Source organism: Haliaeetus leucocephalus, unplaced genomic scaffold (genome assembly GCF_000737465.1).
Source record: "Haliaeetus leucocephalus isolate CR32 unplaced genomic scaffold, Haliaeetus_leucocephalus-4.0 Scaffold144, whole genome shotgun sequence".
Taxonomy (NCBI): Eukaryota; Metazoa; Chordata; class Aves; order Accipitriformes; family Accipitridae; genus Haliaeetus; species Haliaeetus leucocephalus.
In genome coordinates, this window is record NW_010972580.1 from 653,666 (window position 1) to 674,345 (window position 20,680).

At 41.0% G+C, this 20,680-nt stretch overlaps 1 protein-coding gene across 1 annotated transcript in view; it reads left to right on the top strand.

The window, feature by feature from the left end:
- Positions 1-20,680, top strand: part of MYO1D (myosin ID) — a 158,867-nt gene that overhangs the window by 46,257 nt on the left and 91,930 nt on the right. The window contains exons 11-15 of the mRNA XM_010561329.1: positions 212-382; positions 5,217-5,287; positions 7,047-7,121; positions 8,678-8,810; positions 18,295-18,461. Coding sequence (XP_010559631.1) covers positions 212-382; positions 5,217-5,287; positions 7,047-7,121; positions 8,678-8,810; positions 18,295-18,461 — 617 coding nt within the window. The remainder of the gene's footprint in view (positions 1-211; positions 383-5,216; positions 5,288-7,046; positions 7,122-8,677; positions 8,811-18,294; positions 18,462-20,680) is intronic.

Below are 20,680 nucleotides of genomic sequence, written 5' to 3' on the forward strand. Positions count from 1 at the left end.
AAATTGCCTTCTCTGCTGTTTAGTGGTAGAAGAGTAGCCTGCTTAATTTTGACTTGGTGATGTGCATATTGAAAGCTGATCGCTCCTCCTTTGAACGGTGGGCCCCATTCTCTCTGTCAGACACATGGTACTATTCATCAGTGGCCAACACTGGTATGCTCCTTTTTCACTAGCCAAAGTCACAAATATACCCATTCTTTGTTTTTTACAGATTGATTACTTCAACAATCAGGTCATCGTCGACCTGGTAGAGCAGCAGCACAAAGGGATCATTGCCATTCTGGACGATGCCTGCATGAATGTTGGAAAAGTTACAGATGAGATGTTCCTTGAGGCTCTTAATAACAAGCTAGGGAAGCATGCTCATTTCTCCAGCAGAAAGGTAACGTACTCCTCCGTACCCTCAAAACTTGCTTCCTTTCCTGTGTGATACCTTTTCTATTTTGGGGGGCATAATGGAATGAGGAAATAGACTCGAAGGGTGGCTGAGGTTGGAATTGTCACCATTGAGTATGAAATGAAATGCCTGTGAGCAGCAGCAGCAGCTCCGAAGTACGGAACAGGCCGTCCGGTGTGGGTTTAGGTCACGCCTCGGGTGGCCCTGTACCCGGCAGAGGGAGCTAAAGTATGTCCAATGTGAGATCAGTTTTATTCCGGGCATAAAAGAAGCTGAGATCGTGCCTTGACATATCATGATGTCATCTGTAACCAATCGATGTGCAGTTTCAACCCATGTGACATTCCTCCCAGGCTGCTCTAATACATAGTGACAGTGAAATTATTCACACTTCTGCTTTATTACAGCGCTGTGATTTTTTTTTTTTCATCGTCATTGGCTACAAAACATATTCATCTCAGATTGTACCTATGATCATCCAGGCCCCTCGATTTGCTTTGTTTTTGGTACAATGTACGAATTAAAAGGCTTTATTTATTCCTCACTTGGCAGCATATTGAAAACATGGTCACCAGCCTGATTAATTTGAGAATCTTTCACATTGAGTAATCAAATAAGGGCCTTTAATTTATTGATGTCTCTCTACTGAGAAATGTCGTTTGAAATACATCATTCAGAATGCTGGTTCCCCCCTTCTCCCTCCCACCCCAGTACAATATTTTATGTAGGTCAGAAATACAAAATTAGCATGGTTGTATAAGATATGTGCTAAAGGCTGCCTCCAGGGAGGCTGAATATAAACAATAGATCTGGATGTGGCTTGTTTGGATAGAGGCTAGGATGAAAAGAAAATAACCACTTTTTCCTCCCAGATGTGACTTTCCTTAAGTGCCCTTTAGCTGCAGCACACCTGACATCTCCTCTGCCACATGCATCCTAGCTGAGGGAGGGGGAAAGGGGAATCTTGCTTTCCACCTTAACCTAGATTTTACCTGCTTAAGCAGCAGATGCACAGCATATTCTGAGTAAACTCACCTGAAAACAAGTATTTTCATGGAGCTAGTCTGCATTTCTACATTTTAATGCAAATTGATTCCTTTAGTAGTACTAATGATTGTGAATAGTGAAGCCTGGGGGGATGGAGTCTTAAATCCTCTGCAGTGGGGTGGTGTGGGAAGTGGTCCAGTTTCTGGAGCTTTCTAGTCAATAGATGTAAGCTGGTAGAGAAAGGAGTTCAGTTTCTGTTCTGTCCTTGGTCCCATGTCTGCTAAGGTGGCATGGTTCCATCATGAAGAGTGCAGGTAGTACTTTGATACAGTGAGGAAGAGGACTGAATTTCATAAAGTATATGGGAGGCTATGAAATGAAAATTAAAAAAAAAATAAATCTGTTTGAGTCCTTACCTTCAGGAGTCCCTTCGCAGCATAGGAAACATTAAAAGAAAATACTGCCAGTTGCAGCGTTCCTCAGTAGGGGGTGGTATTGTCAGAAAACTGTTTGCACAGACTAAGAGGGAAACAAGGAATACTGGCATAAATAATGTTTATGGAGGGTATGATGTATCTTCCTGGCTTGCTAATTTCGAATTTAAATCAATATAGCCTTGAAAAAATTGACCCATAAAACTCTCAGCATCATAATTATTTTTTCCCCCTCTCGTGTCTTTGCAGATGTCCTTTACCAGTATCTAAGATATCTTCCTCAGTCCCATCTAGAACTGCTGTAGGAAACCTGAGCTTTCTAAGCCAGCTTTCTAAGCTCTTCTAGCTTGAATTAAAACAAAGGACTTGATTTCATTTCATAATTTGCTTTTGTAGACTGCAGTAGTTCTGTCCAGATCCTATAAAGTTCAGTGTAGATTGAAGCTGTTCCTCAAGAGTTAAAGTATGTATGCTGATATGTTATGGGAACAGCTCCCATCTTTCAGCCTGAGTTAATGCTTCACTGCTCCCCTGTAGAGCGTGTTGGACACTAGCTCCATGTGGATAAGCTCTAAGGGGCTGCTGTGCCCTAAATAGTAGTGTCCTAGTTTGTGTACTGCATGTCTGATCTGCTGCTGTCTGCTTGGTTGTCCTGGTGAAAGCCAAACAAACCAGGAAAAATACTGGCAAACACTTCCACTATGAGTATTTGTGGCAAAATTTTATGTTCCTAGGGCATGGGTCATCCTTCTTTGAATTGTGTAATGCTAATCTAGATCTGTACAAATGCTAACTATTCTGATAGTACTTCTCAACATCACAGGTTCATTTTTTCAGCCTCTTTAAGTTCTGATTTTTTTCAGTTGATCTTATACTTTTAAAGGATCAAGTGCAGAGATAGTGTATGAATTCCTAAATCTTCAAATAGTGGTAAGTTCTCATTAGTTCAATCTCAACAAGCTGATTGTGAAGGCATTGTGTAGGAGAAGGTCCATTCTAGTCCACCCGATGTAGTATCTTCCAAGACACTAGGCAATAGTGAAGGTCTTAAGTGACAGAAGAATATGGGACAAATGCATAATGATAATTTGATATGCTCCCAGTCTCCAGTGATCTGCAGTCCAGGAACCTCCTGAGTCAGGGCTGGTGTCCTTAATAGTTTGGGTTGTGTTGTTTTTTTGTTTTTGTTTTGTTTTGGGTTTGGGGTTGGTTTTTTTTGATTTGACAAAGAATTCTACAGCTTAGGTACTCGCGTGAAGAGCTCCTTCCTTCCCGTTTTCCTTCCTTCTCCCTTTTCCCTTGTAGGTTACATCTGTTGCCTCCTAGTTCTTGAACAGCAAAACACAGTTCTGTATGTCTTCCAATACATCATCTCCATGTCGTTTGCCATGGTCTCCTGATGTTTCTTTCTTAACCTGAAGAGGCTTAGTTCATTTGGCCCTTCCTCCTGTAGCAGTCAGTCAGTACTATTGATCGTTTTTGCCGTTCATCAAGCCGCTTCCAGTTCTCCTGTGTCCTTTTTGAGATAGAGGGTAGTTAAGATACTTGCTGAGTTGGGAATGGACAGTTTGGGGCCCATCATTTGCCATGAACTTTGGCATTTCTCTGTGTGTATCGCTGTATTTATGTTGAATTTCGTTTGCTCTTCTTTGCCATTCCTTTAGCCTCTCATGTCTTCCTGCAGTTCTTTGCAGCCAGCCATTGTCTTTACTTCCCTGAATAATTAAGTACTATGAACAAGCCTAATCACCTTCCTATTACCCTCAGGTTATGCATCATTTCAGATGATGTTAACAGTGGAGACCACAGTGCAGGCCCCCGCAGGACTCCTGTTTCCCATCTTTCCAACAGTTATCTGTGTGAGGACCCTTTCTCTTATCTTTCATAGCAGCTTAAATTCTTTGAGTTGTTAGTGAGGAACCTTGTGAAAAGGCTCACAGAAATCCAAGCAGACTATCAACTACATCAATACACTTGCTGTTCTTTTTTAGTATTTTCAACTGATTTGCCCAGTAGACAAGAAGTTCACAGAGAGAAACATTCCTTAAAAAACCTAGCATCCTGTTAAACCGCCTTCCAGTCTCTCCAGTATTGGATGAGTTTTAAGCGAGAAGCTTGTGCAGCCAGCTGTGTCCTGTCTGGTAGCAACAGTTGCTTCATTTCATTATGTTTTTGCTTGTCTTATACCTCTTCTGTTGACGTGTAGGTTTGAGATGCATGTTTTGGGTGGTTGAAAAAAGGCATTACATCCTCCACAGCTCCTTGCTGGTGAACACAGCTGTAAAAAGAAAAATTACTTTATTTTCCTGATATGGCCTCATTTCTTCATTTTCTCTTGTGTTCCTTCTACACCTTGGTCATCTATCAGCTCTGCAGACCCTGGTGTGCTTCCTGCTCCTGTTGTGCTGGACTACTTGTACCTTTGTAACCTTCTGTGTACCTTGTTACTCAAACTTTATGATTTCCTCCGTGTGATTTTTTTTTTGTAATTATTTTATTTTAAATATTTTATTTTATTACATCTGTCAGTTTGAGCCAATCTATTTTCTACTCTTGGACACAGGCAAACTTTTTTGGAGGATATCTTCCTGCTTCTAATAATCTCTCCTGCCCTGCTGTTTAACCATGCTAATTTCCTCTTTTATTTTCCCAAGACTTTTGGTGGATAGTAGATACTTGCTCATAGCCCTCGGTGTTTTTAAATGGTGTCTATGCTTCTTGCAAAGACTTAATTCATCTACCTGCCCCTTTTGGCTCATTTTTATCTTGTTCACCTTTTTTAATCAAGCTGAGCCTGATGAATTTTTTGGCTTCTGTTACTCCTGAAGGGATGAGTGTATTATGGTCACTGCTACTGAATGGCTGCCATGTAGGCAGTTGACATCGTTGTACTAAAGGAACGTGATGGGAAGTCTGAGCTGAGAGCAGAGGGTTGGAGCTGTGACCACCCTGGGTGGATCTTAGATGATCCAGAGTGACTTGGGACAGAACAAGCATTGCTATTGTAACTGTCCTATTTTGATTGCTTCATTTCTTTGCTGAGGAGTGATACTGCAATGGAAAAAAATATACAGGAAGACTTAAAGTAATGAATTAACTTCTAGGTGCAATGTTTCTCTAAGTGCACAAATGTTCTTTTTGCATAATGGTGTTTCTGAGATAGCATCAATTTTTTAATAAAAATATAGGCTCTTGCAACTTGATTTTGTACAAATATGTTCTTATAATGCATCCATGAAAAAATATTACAAAGCAGTGTTATAACTGGATTTCACATCTACACATGCATATATAAAATGGAATAACTGTAGTTTCCTTTTTTATTTCCAATGCATATTGTTCTTCTATGAAACTTGAAAATCCATGGGTGAGTTTTAATGTATGTGAATTTATTTTAGCTTTGTGCAACTGACAAGACGCTGGAGTTTGACAGAGACTTTCGAATCAAGCACTATGCTGGAGATGTGATGTAAGTTTCTTTCAGAAATAAAGTTGCACCTTCTATTTTTGTCTTTTAGCTAGCTTTGAAGTGGTACAATATTCTAATTTAATGCTGCTTCTGGTATGAACCAGAATAGCTGTCATACAGAATTACAGAGTGCAGCAGTTGCTTATCAATTAAATCTTATGCTGGTTACTTGCTATACAGAATATCATTTTGTACTTGGAATTGAAACAAAAAGAGAATATGGGGAGGGAGGATGAGAGAAGAGCAGTGCTTTAGGGAAAAAAAAGGATGGGGGTCAAAAAAAAAGCCAGCACAGTTTATGCAAGAAAACTATACTGAGCTAATAAAATCTGGTTTAGACATCTGTTTAGTATGATTATATAACTCTCTGGCTTTAAATTCTCAAATCAGTTTGAGCAGACTCAAAATACAGGGTAGTGTTAAAATGCAAAAAGTATCAGTGCAAGGAGCCTTCCCTGTTCAGGTTGAAAAGTTTTCTGTACCCGAAGCCTACAAAAATGGCTACAGTATGTGACAGTAATATGAAGGAAGATTAAGTAGAAGTGAAAGATGCCCATATGTTAGAAACTGTTCCCTGGGAAAGCTGTTGTCTGGAATATCAGTGGAGTGATTTAATGGTTTAGGATTTGTGTTAACTCCCCATGCCAGCAGAATCTAAAGGGAGTTAATGAGGAAATAATTTAGGATTTATTTTACCTTGGGATTAAATTTACCTTTAATTTGTAAGGGTAACCAGTGGGATCATACTGGAGCCCATTCAGCACAGCTAGATTTTGTTATGCAGTCTTTGCTGAGCGATTGCAGATAGACACCCCTTATTTCAAAGCATTTTGCCAAGGAGGAGAAAATACGAGGTGCCATATTAGTGGTTGAACCTTCTGCACTGCCAGTGGCTGAAAAATTTTGTAAAAGAAAACTGAAACGTGGAAATATTTGCAGATAATACTTGAGCCTAGTTGTGTTATGTGGAGCAGTACGATTTGAGGGTGGCTCCGTGCAGGGATTTGAACGTTGTTGGGCTCTGGATCCCAGTGCCTGCAGTTCAGGTGCAGGCTTCGCTGGGGGGTATCTGAAGCTCCAGAAGAACTGAGTGGGAGTCACTGAATGGGGAGATTTTGGACCTTTTCTTTGAGGACAGAGCGCTGTCTGTCTTGAGTCTTGGAGAAGAGATGAAACTCTGAAATGATAGTCTTTCAGGGTGGTATTTCTGTGGGAACAGAGGAAGGAAAGAGTCCAAAATGTGTGTGTTGATTTCCAAGAGAGTTCCCTAGTCACTGGTTATAGGCTGCTCTTGATTTCAGGCACTCACCCACTAGAGAATCTTCCCTGACATCAAGAGAGGGACGGACTAGACATATTGAAAAAGAAAACATCATTCCTGTAGGATTTAACACAAACGCATGCTCTGAATTTAGAGGCAGAAGTCTTGAGTGTAACTCTTGAATTTAGGCCATCTGCAACTTGCTCAAGTCCTGCTAGGTGTGTCAGCCATCATGCTCTTCACCTGCATAGTTCAAATAGCTTTCTAAAACTAGATGTATGTTGTTCCTGCACTGGAGGTGGAAAACTGGGCAGAAAGATCTAAGTCTCACACAGTGCTCATGCAGCAAATTAGTGATAGGTTGGGAAACAGAGCTGGATTCCTGACTAGCATCTGCTGTGTTTGTAGGAGTGCAAAGATGCTGATTCCACACTGATACCAGCAGCCCAGAAAAGGACTTTGTTTCTTTGCATTTAACTCTGTTTTCCTTTTTTTCAGTTACTCAGTCACTGGATTTATTGACAAAAACAAGGACACTTTATTTCAAGACTTCAAGCGCCTCATGTACAACAGGTAGGAATAAAAATATTAAGGAGGTGAATTTAAATCTGATTTATCTGAATCCTTTTTTATAGAGTGGATGCTAGAAGAAACTAATGTTTTCACTGATGCTATCTTTACTGTGTGTGCAGTGCACGTGAATAAACACATTGCTTTGGGATTTGATCTTTGTATATCCACCATGACCCAAAGGCTGTTAGTTTGATTTTTCAGGATAAAGTCCTTATTCTGTATACGTTGGTTTTGTTCTGATATAACCTTTAATTTAACTAAATTTAGAATGTGTGTTTGAAACCAACTCATGCAATCAAGATAGCTGTGCAGAGATTACCTGTGCTGCTTGATTTGTCATTAACCAGGTTTTTGGACCAGTTGCAAATGTACCATTACTGATCTTTCTTTAATCAATGCTAAAGATACCGAGTAGCATTTGGTCAATGACAGATAATCACTGCCCCAGCTAGAAGTCCCTGTTTTGAAAGAAAGTATAGGGGTGAGGGGGGAAAATGGGCAAATAGATTTGAATCCTTTTCATATGTGCAGTGACATGAAAAATTTAAACCATGTAGTCACGTGTTATGAATACTAATCAGGCAAGTAAAAGTTGCCTTTGACAAGCAAATTTGAAATCCTGTCAAAATGTCTGTGTATCTATAAGTGCCCCAGAAAGCTGTTTTCCTTGTCTGCTGGCATTAAACATGTTCTAATTATTTTGTGACTGTGGCCTATCTCAACCTTTCAGAGACTTTGCTCAGAGGTAGATGTCAGCATAAAATAGCCTGCAGCTGCATGGACAACTCTGTTTACCTGGTTTAAAAGCTAGTACAAGTATTAACTTAGTTCACAATCCTGTTATGTTTACTTGAATAGTCTTGCTGTTTGTGTTTTCAAGACTTCACATTAACCAAAAACCTGCAAAATATTTGCTGTACAGAGGTTTTATTAAATTTAGCCTCTGTTTTCCTTGAATTCTCTGGTAAAGGCTGTTCACAAAGACCACTTACAGCATATTAAAGCATGTGATAGATTGGCTATTAGATTGCTGTAACTGCTTTCAGCTTTTGTCTATTCCAGAGCTCTTGCCATCCATCATGGACATTTTACCTCACCTTCAACCCTTCAAGAAAATATAGGCTAAAATGTATAAATTACTTTATATATCAAGAATGGTGCAGAAAACCAGCTTGAAATAAGATAGCAAGTTTCAAGGGAGGATGTTGTGGGCTATGGTCTTACTCTCTTCTGTTTTGATTAAATTCTTTATGTTTGTGTCAGTAAGGCAGGCTCTGCTTTTGATAGATCACTTCTGCAGGATTTTTACTATCCCATTACTACACATCTTTATCTGACGAGGAGAATGCGCTTGTCATTTTTCCAGAATATTTGGTTGTAAGCTTCAACCATATATTGCTCAAGAGCAAGAGATATCTTGCCCAGGAATGTCATATTGGTTTGGCTGATACATTTTGAGCTGAAAACACCAGTAGATCTGGGTAGAAGCAAGCTGTTGAATTCTGAATTTAGCAGAAGTGCTTTTAGACTGTGCAATTAAAGAGACTGTCTTTTAGCTCTAACCCTGTGTTGAAGATGATGTGGCCTGAAGGTAAACTGAGCATCACTGAGGTAACCAAGAGACCTCTGACAGCTGCTACTCTTTTTAAGAACTCCATGATTGCACTAGTGGACAACCTGGCATCGAAGGTAAATATTTCTGTTTCAAAATTGACTCCAGCTTCTGATTAGTAGGGTGTAGCTTCTCCGTGGAGGGACTGCCACCTTCCTATCACTGCAATTAGTTGGAAAGCCAGGCTGATCAATGGCAGATGAGCTTTGGTTGTGACAATGGGCAGCTGTGAAGATCTCCTAGGAGAGTTAGCTGCCATCCCCACATAAAGAAGGTGGATTTTTGTTTCCTCTGTGACCAGTGTATCTTTCACTTGTAGGAAAGCCAGTCTCTTAGGTAATAATTATTATATCAAATAAATAATAATCTTTAACAAAGCTCTTTTGGCAGGCGGCCCAAAGGATGTAGTTTCACGGTAGAGAGATTCTCTTTTTCTGGTTTTCAATGCCAAGTGACTTCCATGAAAATACAGGCAGGCCTGCATGATTTCCTTCTTTCCTCCTCTTTGCTGTGTCAGAGAGTGAGAAGTGAAACCTTTTATTTTATTAAATAATTAAGTTATAGTAGAAAGTATTGCTTTGGCAAGCACCACTTTGTGTGAAGAAAGGTAGCTGAGGGAATGAACTGGGAAAGGAGCTGTTTGAATGCAGTGCAGCTGAGTGGCAGGATGAGGCAAGTAGTGTGATCCCTCATGTGAGCTGAGATCACTAAGAATTATTTGGGTGTTACTGATGCCAGGTGACCTTGCTGGACTCCTGGCATTTTGGTAACCTTGTAGAAGGCGTATGTGGTTCACAAGAGATGAACAGTGAGCCCAGAGTAGTGATATATGTTAGCATTTAGAATAATTAAGCAATAAAGGGCAATGTGTTCTGACTATCTTCTTGGGAGTTGTGGTAGGAAACGAAATGTTAGTGGCCGAAGATCTGGAGGAAGAACGTGCACGCAGATGTGGTAAGGCTAGGAAAAGCTTTGTAGAAAGATAATCCTTGTTCTAATAAGACAACTCTGTGAAGAGTAGAGTACTATTTGAATTTTTGCTTGGAGTGGCAGCCCTGTGAGTAACAAAATCTTCATAGGTGCTGTCTTGGTCAGAGCACAGTCATACAGTGCTGGCTGTGCATAGGAAGAGAAAGCTATCCTCACTGGGAATATTACAAGAAATAATATATTGCTTCACGTTTTCCAGAATTAGGAGGTGAAAACACGCTTGCTTTATATTTTTGACTTCTAGTTCTGGAGTGGATTTAATCTTCAGCAATAAATCTGCAGGAGGGCATGCAAGCCTGACCAAAGCTGTCTTGTGGTGCTAGCTGAGCTTCCTGACTGAGGAATGAAGCCCCATCGCTCTCCCCAGTACTGTTTGACTAAGGGCTGCTAAGAGGATGCCCTTTTTAGCCCAGCCGAAGGCCAGGTCTTGCTTTAGGCAGGCACCATTAGTAGAGATTGAGAGAGGTCCTACCCCACTGCCTGTGCAGCCAGAGAGGAGCTTTCCTGGATGGCAAATCATGAGCTGTTGGGGCTGAAGAAGATGGCTGCGACCCTGATGGAAGGGAGATGAGGACAGGCTTTAGTCAGACTTTCCAAGGAGTCAAGATTTACCTGATCTGTCAGTCTTCCAAATAATTTGCTGGCTAGCCCTAACCTAAATTTGGTATAGAGATGTCAAGAACCCAGAGAGGTTTCTCTGTGTGTTGTGAAAATGAGTAGTTGGGGAAGGAAGAAAGAAGATTCTGATTGATGCCGCTTGTGGTTAGTGCAGTTCTCGGTCGTACAGAGCAGTCACGTTATCTCTTGCCTAGCCAAATGGGTAGGGAACCTGATGCACTGCAGTGAGGTGTTTCGAGCAATACAGACAGCAACTGGGGGTGTTGTAGTGGAGGGCTGTGATCAAGGGAGGATAGGGAGCTGTTGGTGGGGATGTTCAGCAAGCATTGGTGGAAAAACTTCATTTGCTTGTTTATTGGAAAAATTGTTCTAGGCCACCTGGTATTTGTAAAAATAGAATAGTCAAGAGAATGCCACGTGCTGTGGTGGTTTGAACAATTCCTGCAACTCACAGCAGGAGATGAAGAGTTAAATCGCACATCATCCATCTTGAGTCAGTAGGTACGAGAATTCATCATTGAAGCCTGGCTGGCTTATGTGAAATGAGTTAGTTTTAGTCCATTTATCATTGGTATCTCTATCACAAATGTCAGCCTTTTTCAAGGATAGGCCATAACCAGGAGCTGTTTCCAAGTCGAATTTAAGCTCGTGAATTCACTAGGAGGTTCCTCTGTGTGTCTCGGTATAGTCCTTTCCCATTCTTTACTTTCCTTAAACTTTCATTAAGAAACTTGTATTGAAGATGTTGGGGTTTTCCTGATTTTTCTGTTGAATAGCAATGAAGAAAATTGTCTTAGAGCATTGTATTTCCCAGAGAATTATGGATCCCATTAAAGGGAAGGCTGTCATTAAACAAGTGTGTTTGTCAGGACTGAACAAGGACTCTTGCCAAGCAGGAAGGAGCCGAGGGCTGTCTTGGTTATGCAGTGTTTTATGGCCAACCTTTAGCATGATGGAGAGCTGGAATGAACGCGGTGACATTTGCACTTTGGAGTCTGCTGTTTAAAAGTTTACATGGCTAACGCTCCTTGCAGAACAGTGTTTGTAGGTACTTAAGTTTGCAAACTAAGTTACGTTTTTGAGCTTTAGCTATTTTTAGTGGAGATCCTGGCTGTTATGCATCTTAAAAACCAAAATAAATTGGTGAGACCCATCCTGAACTCAAGCTTATGTTACTTTAAAGGGTCTAAATTTTGGTGCGTCCTAGAAAGGAGAGGCTGCTTAGATAAGGGTCCTGAACACAACCATTGTGTACTTCAAACAGTAAAACAGAGTGCAGAGAGATAGTGCTTCTGTTTGGCCCTTCTGCCCTGAGGATCTCTTTGAGGTGACTTTTTAGACAGTTAATAATTATGTGCATGTTATTAGCAAGCTAATAACTGGGCATTCAAGCCATGCTTTGCTAGATACTGGTTATGCACAAATAAATGGGATGCTCTGCCTCTGAGTCATTGCCAGTTTGGATACTTGTCTTGGCTCTCTTACTTCTGCTGGGGGCTGGAGAGCGGGTGAACAGTTGCTGTTCCTGGGCCGGTAAAACCACTGTCTCTTTGGGGGACACCACTCATTGCAGTTATGGGTACTGTAATTCTTCCCTCGGGTTGTGTTACTCATTTTTCCTGTGCTTAACTTGGGACCAGAGTTGCACTTCTGGGGATCAACAATGACAACGTCTATGTGTCTGACTGCGGTTTGGACCCTGCAGGACTTTTTTTGGGAAGCCTGTGGTAACAGCTGATGAAAACAGCTCTCTGAAAACAGCATTGCACAAGCGGTGTTAGCTGCTGTGGTGTACAGATGTCAGAGGAATAAGGTTCCATAGGGAGAGGTAATACCAGTTCATGCTTTTCTCAGTTGTTTCTCAAAAAAACAAGAAGAAGATAGGCTTGAGTTTTGTTGCAGTTTGAGCTGATGATTTACTAGTGTAAGTGCAGTCAGCGCTGCTTTTCTCATCCTGGCCTCCCATTCCACCTAGGCTGTTCTTGCTTGCTTAATGTTTCTCTGTAAACTGTTTTAAAGCATATTTATGTGCTCTGTTTCTACAGTCCTCAGATAGAATGGCAGTCCAAGAGCTCTCCTTCATTGATACTCGTTTGGCCTTACTGGAAAGCTGCACGTTTTTTGGCAGTATCAACAGTATCTTTAAACCTGTCATTTGGGGGAATAGTCTCCAAAAATGCTAATTTGGTGGGCAGGAATAATAATAATAATAATAATATCAGAAACAAAGCTCAAAGTCTATGAATACAGTAGCTGCAGCATTAGTTGGTTATTTAACTTTTCCGGTATTTAAAATAACCACCTTTAAAATTCTGTTTTGTTGGTATTCTGGTTTAAATCTGGAATTTGGTAATGAAGCACAGTTCTGTGGTCCCTGAGAGGAAGAGGCAGGTGGTGTGGTTATTAGGGTGTCAGATGCTTCCATTAGGGTGAGTATCATAAAACTGTTGTTAACGCTGCAGGAGCTGTTCATAAATACAGTTTTGACCTCAGCTGGTGTATGCACATGTCCATATGAGTATGAAGACTCAGGAAATAGGTTTTTGGAGGATGCTGAGTTGAAGTGGCGCTTATCAGTACTGGTATCTCAATAATACCGTAATCCTCCAGACTTACTACACTGAGAGTCTTTTGGGCAGAAACCTCTGGTAGGTAGAAAAAAGTGCCTTTTTTTTTTTCTCCCCCAAACCCAAACAAACCAAAACTAAAACTAGCTTTACAGAATTGCCATGTAACATTTCTCAAGCACATGTTTTACTGCCCGTGCTATTCTCTTGAGAATTTGGTCTTTCTGTGATGGATTACTTTGAGTGGCTTTTCTTTTAAATACTGACACAGGAAGTCCTTTGGTTGACATGGTGTAAATGATGAGCTTCTCTAGGAACTCTTACTGGACATGCATCTCTTCCCCCCCTCCCCCTTTTTTTTCTTTTCTTTTTTTCCTCTCCTTCTCTGTAACTCCTTTTGTCTGACTCTTCTTTCTTCCATACCTCTCCTCTCCTATCCAGGTTGACAGGCTTCATCTCTAGTAAGTTATAATGTCATCACTGTGACTGATTGGACATATCCAGCACAAACTTGTCAGTCCTGTGTCGTCTCCCTTATCTAACGAGCTATAAACTATGGAAAAGAAATCTCTCCAGGAGGAGTTTGTTTAGCAATGACGTTAAACTGGTTTGTTTTCTTTTTAACACTTAAAAGTCTAAAAATCCCTCAGCCTGAGTTAAAAAAAATAATAAATCAGTTACAATTGGACATCTAAACAGCTTTTGGAACTGGGGCCTTTGTGTCTCTGTATTTCAGTTCTTCCGTTTATAAAATGCAGCTCCCAGGCTTGACAGCCTCATGGTGTAATAATGGGAGCTGCATAATTATCCCCCTGAAGAGCTGAGGCTGGTGGGATTGTAAGCATGGAATAATCTACTTTAGAATTTACCCTAGTAGCTGTCGTTGCTGAGAGGCTTTAATTACACTGTAATTGCACTGATAGATGATCTCCTGTCTGTGCAGGAACTTCCTATTTCTGTTTTCCGAAAGGAAAGCAGCGTCTTCACTTCTGCCTTTTATAGCAAATGCAGATACAGCCAATTGTCTCTGTGCTGGGCTTGAAGTCACAGATTTTTTGCATTGAGGTTTGCTGCATTTTTGAATGGCGAAGACATGAATGACAACCCAAGCAGCCAGCTTTGCAGTGATGATGGGAGTTTATGTATTAGCAATAACGAATCGCTGTGCACTGGACACTATAATGTCAGTAATGAACAAGTGACGCCATTTCCCTTGAGGCAGAGCAGGGGCGATGCGCTTTCTTGACTTCATGCTACTAATTACTCCTTAATCTGGTACCTGTGTTCTCAAGATGTTGTAGTTCTGTGGATCAAATGTAGGATATTTGTGATATCAATCTCATCAAAGGATTTATATTCATCTTGACATCAGATGCTACACAACAGTACTGAGGGCAGATCTGGCATCGTCTGGCATCATTCTGATGTTAGTGATCCTGTTGCTAACACCGAGATAGGTCTGTCCTTAAGGGTAACTAACGTGTGAATGGAGAATTGGCCCAAGCCGAATATTAGCAAGAGGGGATGGTGAATGGTCTGCAATTCTCCCTTTCACAACTGCAGACTCTTTCATAGCTTCTCAGTTCAGGTGTAATTCGGGGAGTCTCTGTACAACCTGCTTATTTCCAGTCATATAGGAGACTTGTTCTAGCAGAAGAATGACCTGGCCTTTGTTTCTTACCATACAACTGAGAGATTACAATACACAGAGCTTATAAATTGCAGCCATCAGGTGCAGCAAACTCCTACTCCTCATCAGTTATAGCTGCCATGACCACGTCAAACCTACTTCAACACTGATTCAAAGTTCAGAAAGGACTGCTTCTACCTTCATAGTTTAACACACAATGTCTGAGACAGCGTGAAGAGCACCGATGACAGCTGCATTCCCGTGGCACAGCCGAGCTGCATTCCTTCTACAACTGAAGGAAAAATTGTCACCCACGCAGATTGCAAGTTCTGAGAGCTGGTAGGAGACTGTTGAGTGAATAAAGACCCTTGTAAACCTTCTTACCTTCAGTACAGAAATAACTTTCAGGAGAAAGCCAAAAAAGTTCATGTGTAAATCTTTTAGAACTCTTTAAACTGTACCAGCACATAATATTTCACCGTTCTCTCCTTAAGGAAAGGAGAACAAATACCATAGGTATGGGTTGTGTTGAATTACCATGGCAGAAGAAAGTGCTTCATGTGGTGGTGACTTGGTAGAAGACCTCATGCAGAACAGAGCTGTTGCTTGGCTTCCTGGTGCCCCGGGGAAGTTGTGTCCTTAGTATTCCTTCCTTTTTTGAGCCCGCTGCTCTCTGAGGATATGAAGAGAAGAGCAGGGTGAAGAGAGCACTGCCCTACCAGGGGTCTCAGCTGGTTCTTTGGAAGTGGGGCAGTTTTCTCTACTGCGTGCAGCTTTGCCTCGGTCTCCCTGGTAAGGAAAGGAGCCAAACAAGACTGTGAAAGAGCTATCCCTGATGCCCTTCATAGGGAGAGATGAAGTCACTAGAGGAGAAGGGAGACGATATAAGAATGTATATTGCCCACGCATCCTTCTCTGTACCCACGCACTCCCCACACCTACTTACGCACTCCTGGGCTGCTGCATGGAGGGTAGGCAGGACAGGGATGCTGCCAGCTCTTGTAAGGGTGATTGGCTTAGGTTTTGCTCACTCTCCTCAGTGCCATATATTCCTACCCCAAGGACAGCCCTGCAGGAGAAAAGAACAGCTTGATGCTACTGATAGCATGCTTAAGAAAGCAGGGAAATGTTCCAGTCCAACACCTTCCCCAGAAGATCCAGCAGTTTGTATCAGTTTCTAGGATATGAAGCTCTGCTTTTCCAAGGCCTCCATATCTTTGCCTTTTCATTACTCATATTCAACCTATTCATGTTCGTTAGTGAGGGGAAGCTCCGTGTGCCTCTCATTAGTGCTGTGTACCTCCAGGTTATGTTAGGACTAGCCAGGATAGTCAAGGATGATCTTGTTTCTTCAATATTATGGAAGGGAAAATAGCAATTTTGGGCCTTTCATATTATCCTGAGATTGGGTGAGTGATGTAAAATCATAGAAAATGGGGCTAAATCATAGACAAATCACAGAAAATAGGTCTAAAGAGGACCTTGGGAATTCATCTCCCGTTTGAGGGCATCTCTGTCTCTACCTTTTCTATGCAGGTGCTTGTTCAGGCTGTTCCTCTCCAGTGATGGAGGTTCCCCTCCTTTCTGCAGGCATTCTGTACCCATTCCTTGTTCTCCTGATGCCTAATCTGAATTCTTATGCTGTAGTTAAAGTCAGTCCTTCTTTGTCCTAAAACTGAATCTTTACTTTTCTTTATATCTACCCTTTAAGTGTATAAAGTCTAACATTGGATGGTTATGTGGCTTCTCAGTCCTTGAAGACTAAAACCATATTTCCTCTGAGTCACATTTTCTGGATTTTTGATCTTTCTTGTTCTTCCCTGAACTGACTCACCGCCATTTGCATCCCACTTGAACTGCAGTGCCCCAAACTGAATGTAATGTTCAAATAAGTAGAAATCTTTTGGGGTTTTTTTGTCTTAAAATTTTCCTGTTCCTGTGCCCCTTCCTTAGAAAAACGTGAACTTGACTCATGTTCAGCTAGAGTGCCTAGATCTTTTTTTAGCACTAGTGTCAAATCAGTTTTTCATTCTTTTATTATACAACTATTTCTGCCTAAACGTGGAACTTTGCATTTGTCCTTGCTAAATTAACCCCCCCTCCCTTTTTTTTCCAGACCACTCAGCCCATTTGTTAACGTTGTGGGTTCTTGCACTCTGAAACTATATATTACCTACAGATTTAGTACCCACATTGTACTCCTTCATCCAAATCACTGTTGAAACCATCCGGTAGTACTGGAACAGAACAGACTCCTTTGGAGAACCCTTGGGGTTTCCCTTTTGAGAAAGGGCCCCTGGTTACTCAGAGCAGTTTTACAGATGGTTTCACAGCCACCTGTTTCATCTAGTCCAGGGGAAAATTGCTGAAATTTCATTCTTAATTATCAGTTGTGTTTATGAAAGGTGACATCTTCTAATGTTAAGAATTCAGACAGGCTGCTTATCTCCCTTTATCATAATGTTAGCATTGCTGTAAACTGATTTTTTAAATGCTCCAGTTTAAGTGCATCTTTGACATGTCCTCTGAAGCAAGTCTCTGGACATATTGTGACTTTCTGAGCTGTCTGGGATCCACATTTGAGTTCTCGCTGTGGCTAGTGATGAGACTTGGTGGGCAGTAGGCTCTGCTAACCTGCAGAATATGCCACTCCTTTTGCAAGGGCTACTTAAAAAATAATATATATTAGTGTTATAAGAACACAATTTTACTTTGAAAAACTAAGGTGGGCCTTTATGATGCTTCTTAATTGATTTTCCTGCCACTAATAAAGTTAAAAGTGGGATAGCAAGGGCTAGCAATGAAGAGAGAAGTTAATGGACTTCAAAACCCATTGTGATGAAAGCACATACATTTAAAAGATTTATAGCCACCCTTTATAGGCTGGTGCTAGTTATAGACCATGTTGGCCTAAATGAAAGTTGCCTTTAATCTCATAAAAATAAAGGTAAACATCAAAACCAGTCTAGCAGGACTGTGTATGGGGCTTATTTCCTGGGTGCAGGCTGGCTGGCGGTGCAAGGTGTGAGACCCTGTGGGACTCTCACCTGAAACATCCAGGGTCAGCCCAGTCAGCTCTGGGCAGGACCACCCGGGCTGTGCTGGGTGGAGTAAAGCCACCAGACCCCGTTCAATGCTCTGCAAGTCCAAGGTAGTGCAGAAAGAGGAACTTGTGTGCTGGTGGCTTGTGTTTGTCCTGTGGAAGGTGTGGTGCTTGCGGTGTTGAGCTAGGATGGAAGGTGGCGGGGTTTTGCCCTGCACAGGGTAGCGTTCAGTGATTTCCATCATTCAAGCATGTTGCTACAGGCTTTAGAGAACTCGATTCAGCATAGTGTAAGTATTATAGAGTAATCCATGCTGCTTTTAGATGTTGGTATGGGAAAAGCCGTATCCGACAATCGTAGCAATGAATTACATTGTTTGTTCTATCTTTTATGAAGAGTGTTTTTGTTGTTGTCAAAGTCTGTAGAGAAGGGTGATACGGGACTGATTCTGATAGATACCAAAGGACAGTTGAACTTGAATGAGTAACACATTGATCCTGTAACAGATGTCGTTGCAGTGTGCTAAGGGGAGGAATGTGTTATGTGCCACTCTTGTCATTTCTGTTCTAACCTTGTCATTCCTGTTAAGCAGCCAAACCTCATTCAGATGACTGGGGTGGACTGACATCTCCCCTGTTTTCATGAGGAAACAGCTGTGTCTGCATAGACTTTTTTCTTTCTGAGTGAAACTCGGTTTGATTTGTCCCCTTAGGAACCCTATTATGTCCGTTGCATTAAGCCCAATGATAAGAAGTCACCACAGCTTTTTGACGAGGAGCGTTGCAGGCATCAGGTTGAATACCTTGGCCTTTTGGAGAACGTGAGAGTCCGCCGAGCAGGCTTTGCCTACCGCCAAACATATGAGAAGTTTCTTCACAGGTAAGAAGGGTGCTGGCAAGTGACTCAGTTCTTTGCAAGACAACTCAGACATTGGAATGAGGTGTGTGATTTGGCTGTCTCCCCTTGAGTGAAGAGTAAGTCTTAAGTCCTCTGGGCTCGTGGTCCTCACTCTGCGGGTGATGGTGTGTTTGGTTTAATATCTGCTGTTGGGTATGATAAAACATGAGTCTAACATGGACTATGGTTGCTCTCATTTTGTGGAAGCAGATGTGTTTATAGGTGCATATGGGGCACTCAGGCTCAACTTCTTTTCTGCTAAAATTCATTTACTGTATTACTTGCTGCAGCAGGAACGTGTAATGAGGTTCTTCCCCAGAGCACAACCCTAAAACCAGAGCTAATTAACTTCTGTTTTCTCTCTGAACATTGTCTAATTGTTGCAGTGAGAGAGACAGACGGACATTGTGTGTCTTGGGAAGCACTTGATGGTGCACAGTGACATTATGCCTGTGCAGGAGGAAACCTCTGGACTTTAAAACTGGAAGTCTCAAAAAGAGATAGTAACGTGACCTCATTAAAATGTGTTTTTGATACTTCTTGCCCTCTTAATTCCTACTAGACTTGTGACAAATGAAATGTTTTAGATTGAAATTTGTCTTACGGCTTCAGTAAATTAGCATGGGTACTAAGAATTCAACCTCTTGCTGATGAAATAGTAAATTGATTTTGACTTCTCTTACTGAATCAGGTGAGAAAAAGGCCGTAAGGGTAGAAAAAAATTAAACTATTCAAGCAGATGGGATGTCATGCGTTAGAAACAAAGTTCTGTTGAAAGATCTTTTGCTGTTCGCAGTGGAGATTTGCCTGGATATTTCACGATACCTGAAGTGGAATGAAAGGGTCTGGCTTACTAAATACAGCCTACAGTGCTGCGTATCAGTTTTCTTAAACATTATGCAGTGGTTAGAGTGTGCTTTTGCCCTCACATGTGGAATTCATTACAATTTACTCTTAAGATTTGTGTAATTACTATTAATATAAACAGCTGCTTTGTTTTTAATGAATGTTTGATGAGGTCCTGTAAGCTTAAGACCAGAAGTGGTGTTTACAGCCAGTAAACCAAATTAGCACATGGCAAATGGTACAGCTTTCAGGCTATTGTAACATTTGTTCTGCTGGACCCTGGAGTAGGATTAAACATCTACAGTGTAAGGTATCAGACATTGTATTTGCATATCGCAGTATTGCTCCGAGTCCAGTCTACACTGACTTTTCTAACTTAAAAAAAAAATAAAAAACTTCTAGCCTGGATATTGTTTTTATTTTTTCAAAAATTCTTTATTCCTTGTCTTTTGAGTGAGACATAGGCTCTTACAGGGGCTGGGGGATATGATTTGTGGTACAAGCCGCACATTTTTTGAGTGTTTTTTGAAGAGAGATCAGAAGGGATTTCTGTTCCTTTATATTTAACAGGCTTATTGGGAGACTGGCAACATGGAAGAGATTCCAGGCCCTTCAGCTCTGGACTCTTGCACTGCATGTGGGGCACGTTTTAAGACAGATTTAGAGTAACTCAGTGAGAAGCGATTTTGGGACATAACTTTGTCATCTGCTTGCTTACATATGCAAAAGATATTATAAAATTTCAGTCCCATAAACAGATGTTTAACTCCTTTACAGGCCCCTGCAGCTTTCAGATTTTCTGAGCCCAAAACAGATACCTGTGTTTTGTTTTGCTGATCCCTCTTGGAGGGGACAGGAGATACATATCAGGATATGTATAGAAAAGAGAGATAGCTCTCTCTTTCTCTAAAACAAAAAAATATGTATATGTGAGTGCATGTGTGCTTATTTTTTTTATATATATGTATGTTCATGTGTATATAAAAACATAAAACATAACTTTCCTTTCTGTAGGAAAAGAGCTTATTGCTATTTAGCCCTAAAATACTGTAAGGTAGTTGATATCTCATATTGACCAGTAGGCAATGAAGTGAAGCACAGTTAGGACCATTAATAAATGTCCTTTTCAAGCTTTCTTTGAAATGAAGAAAACTTCTATTTGAGCTCTGTGCAAACCAGTCTGTCCTTACCAATTTGTAGAAAGTAAGATCTAAATATTTTTTTGTTGGACCAAGAGATGTCCTGCATTCACTTGGTAAAAACATCTTCCAGTTGGGTGAAATGCATGTCAGGACCATGTATCTTAAATAGATGTGATGCATTCTTTTGTTTTAATATATAACTTACTGTCAAAA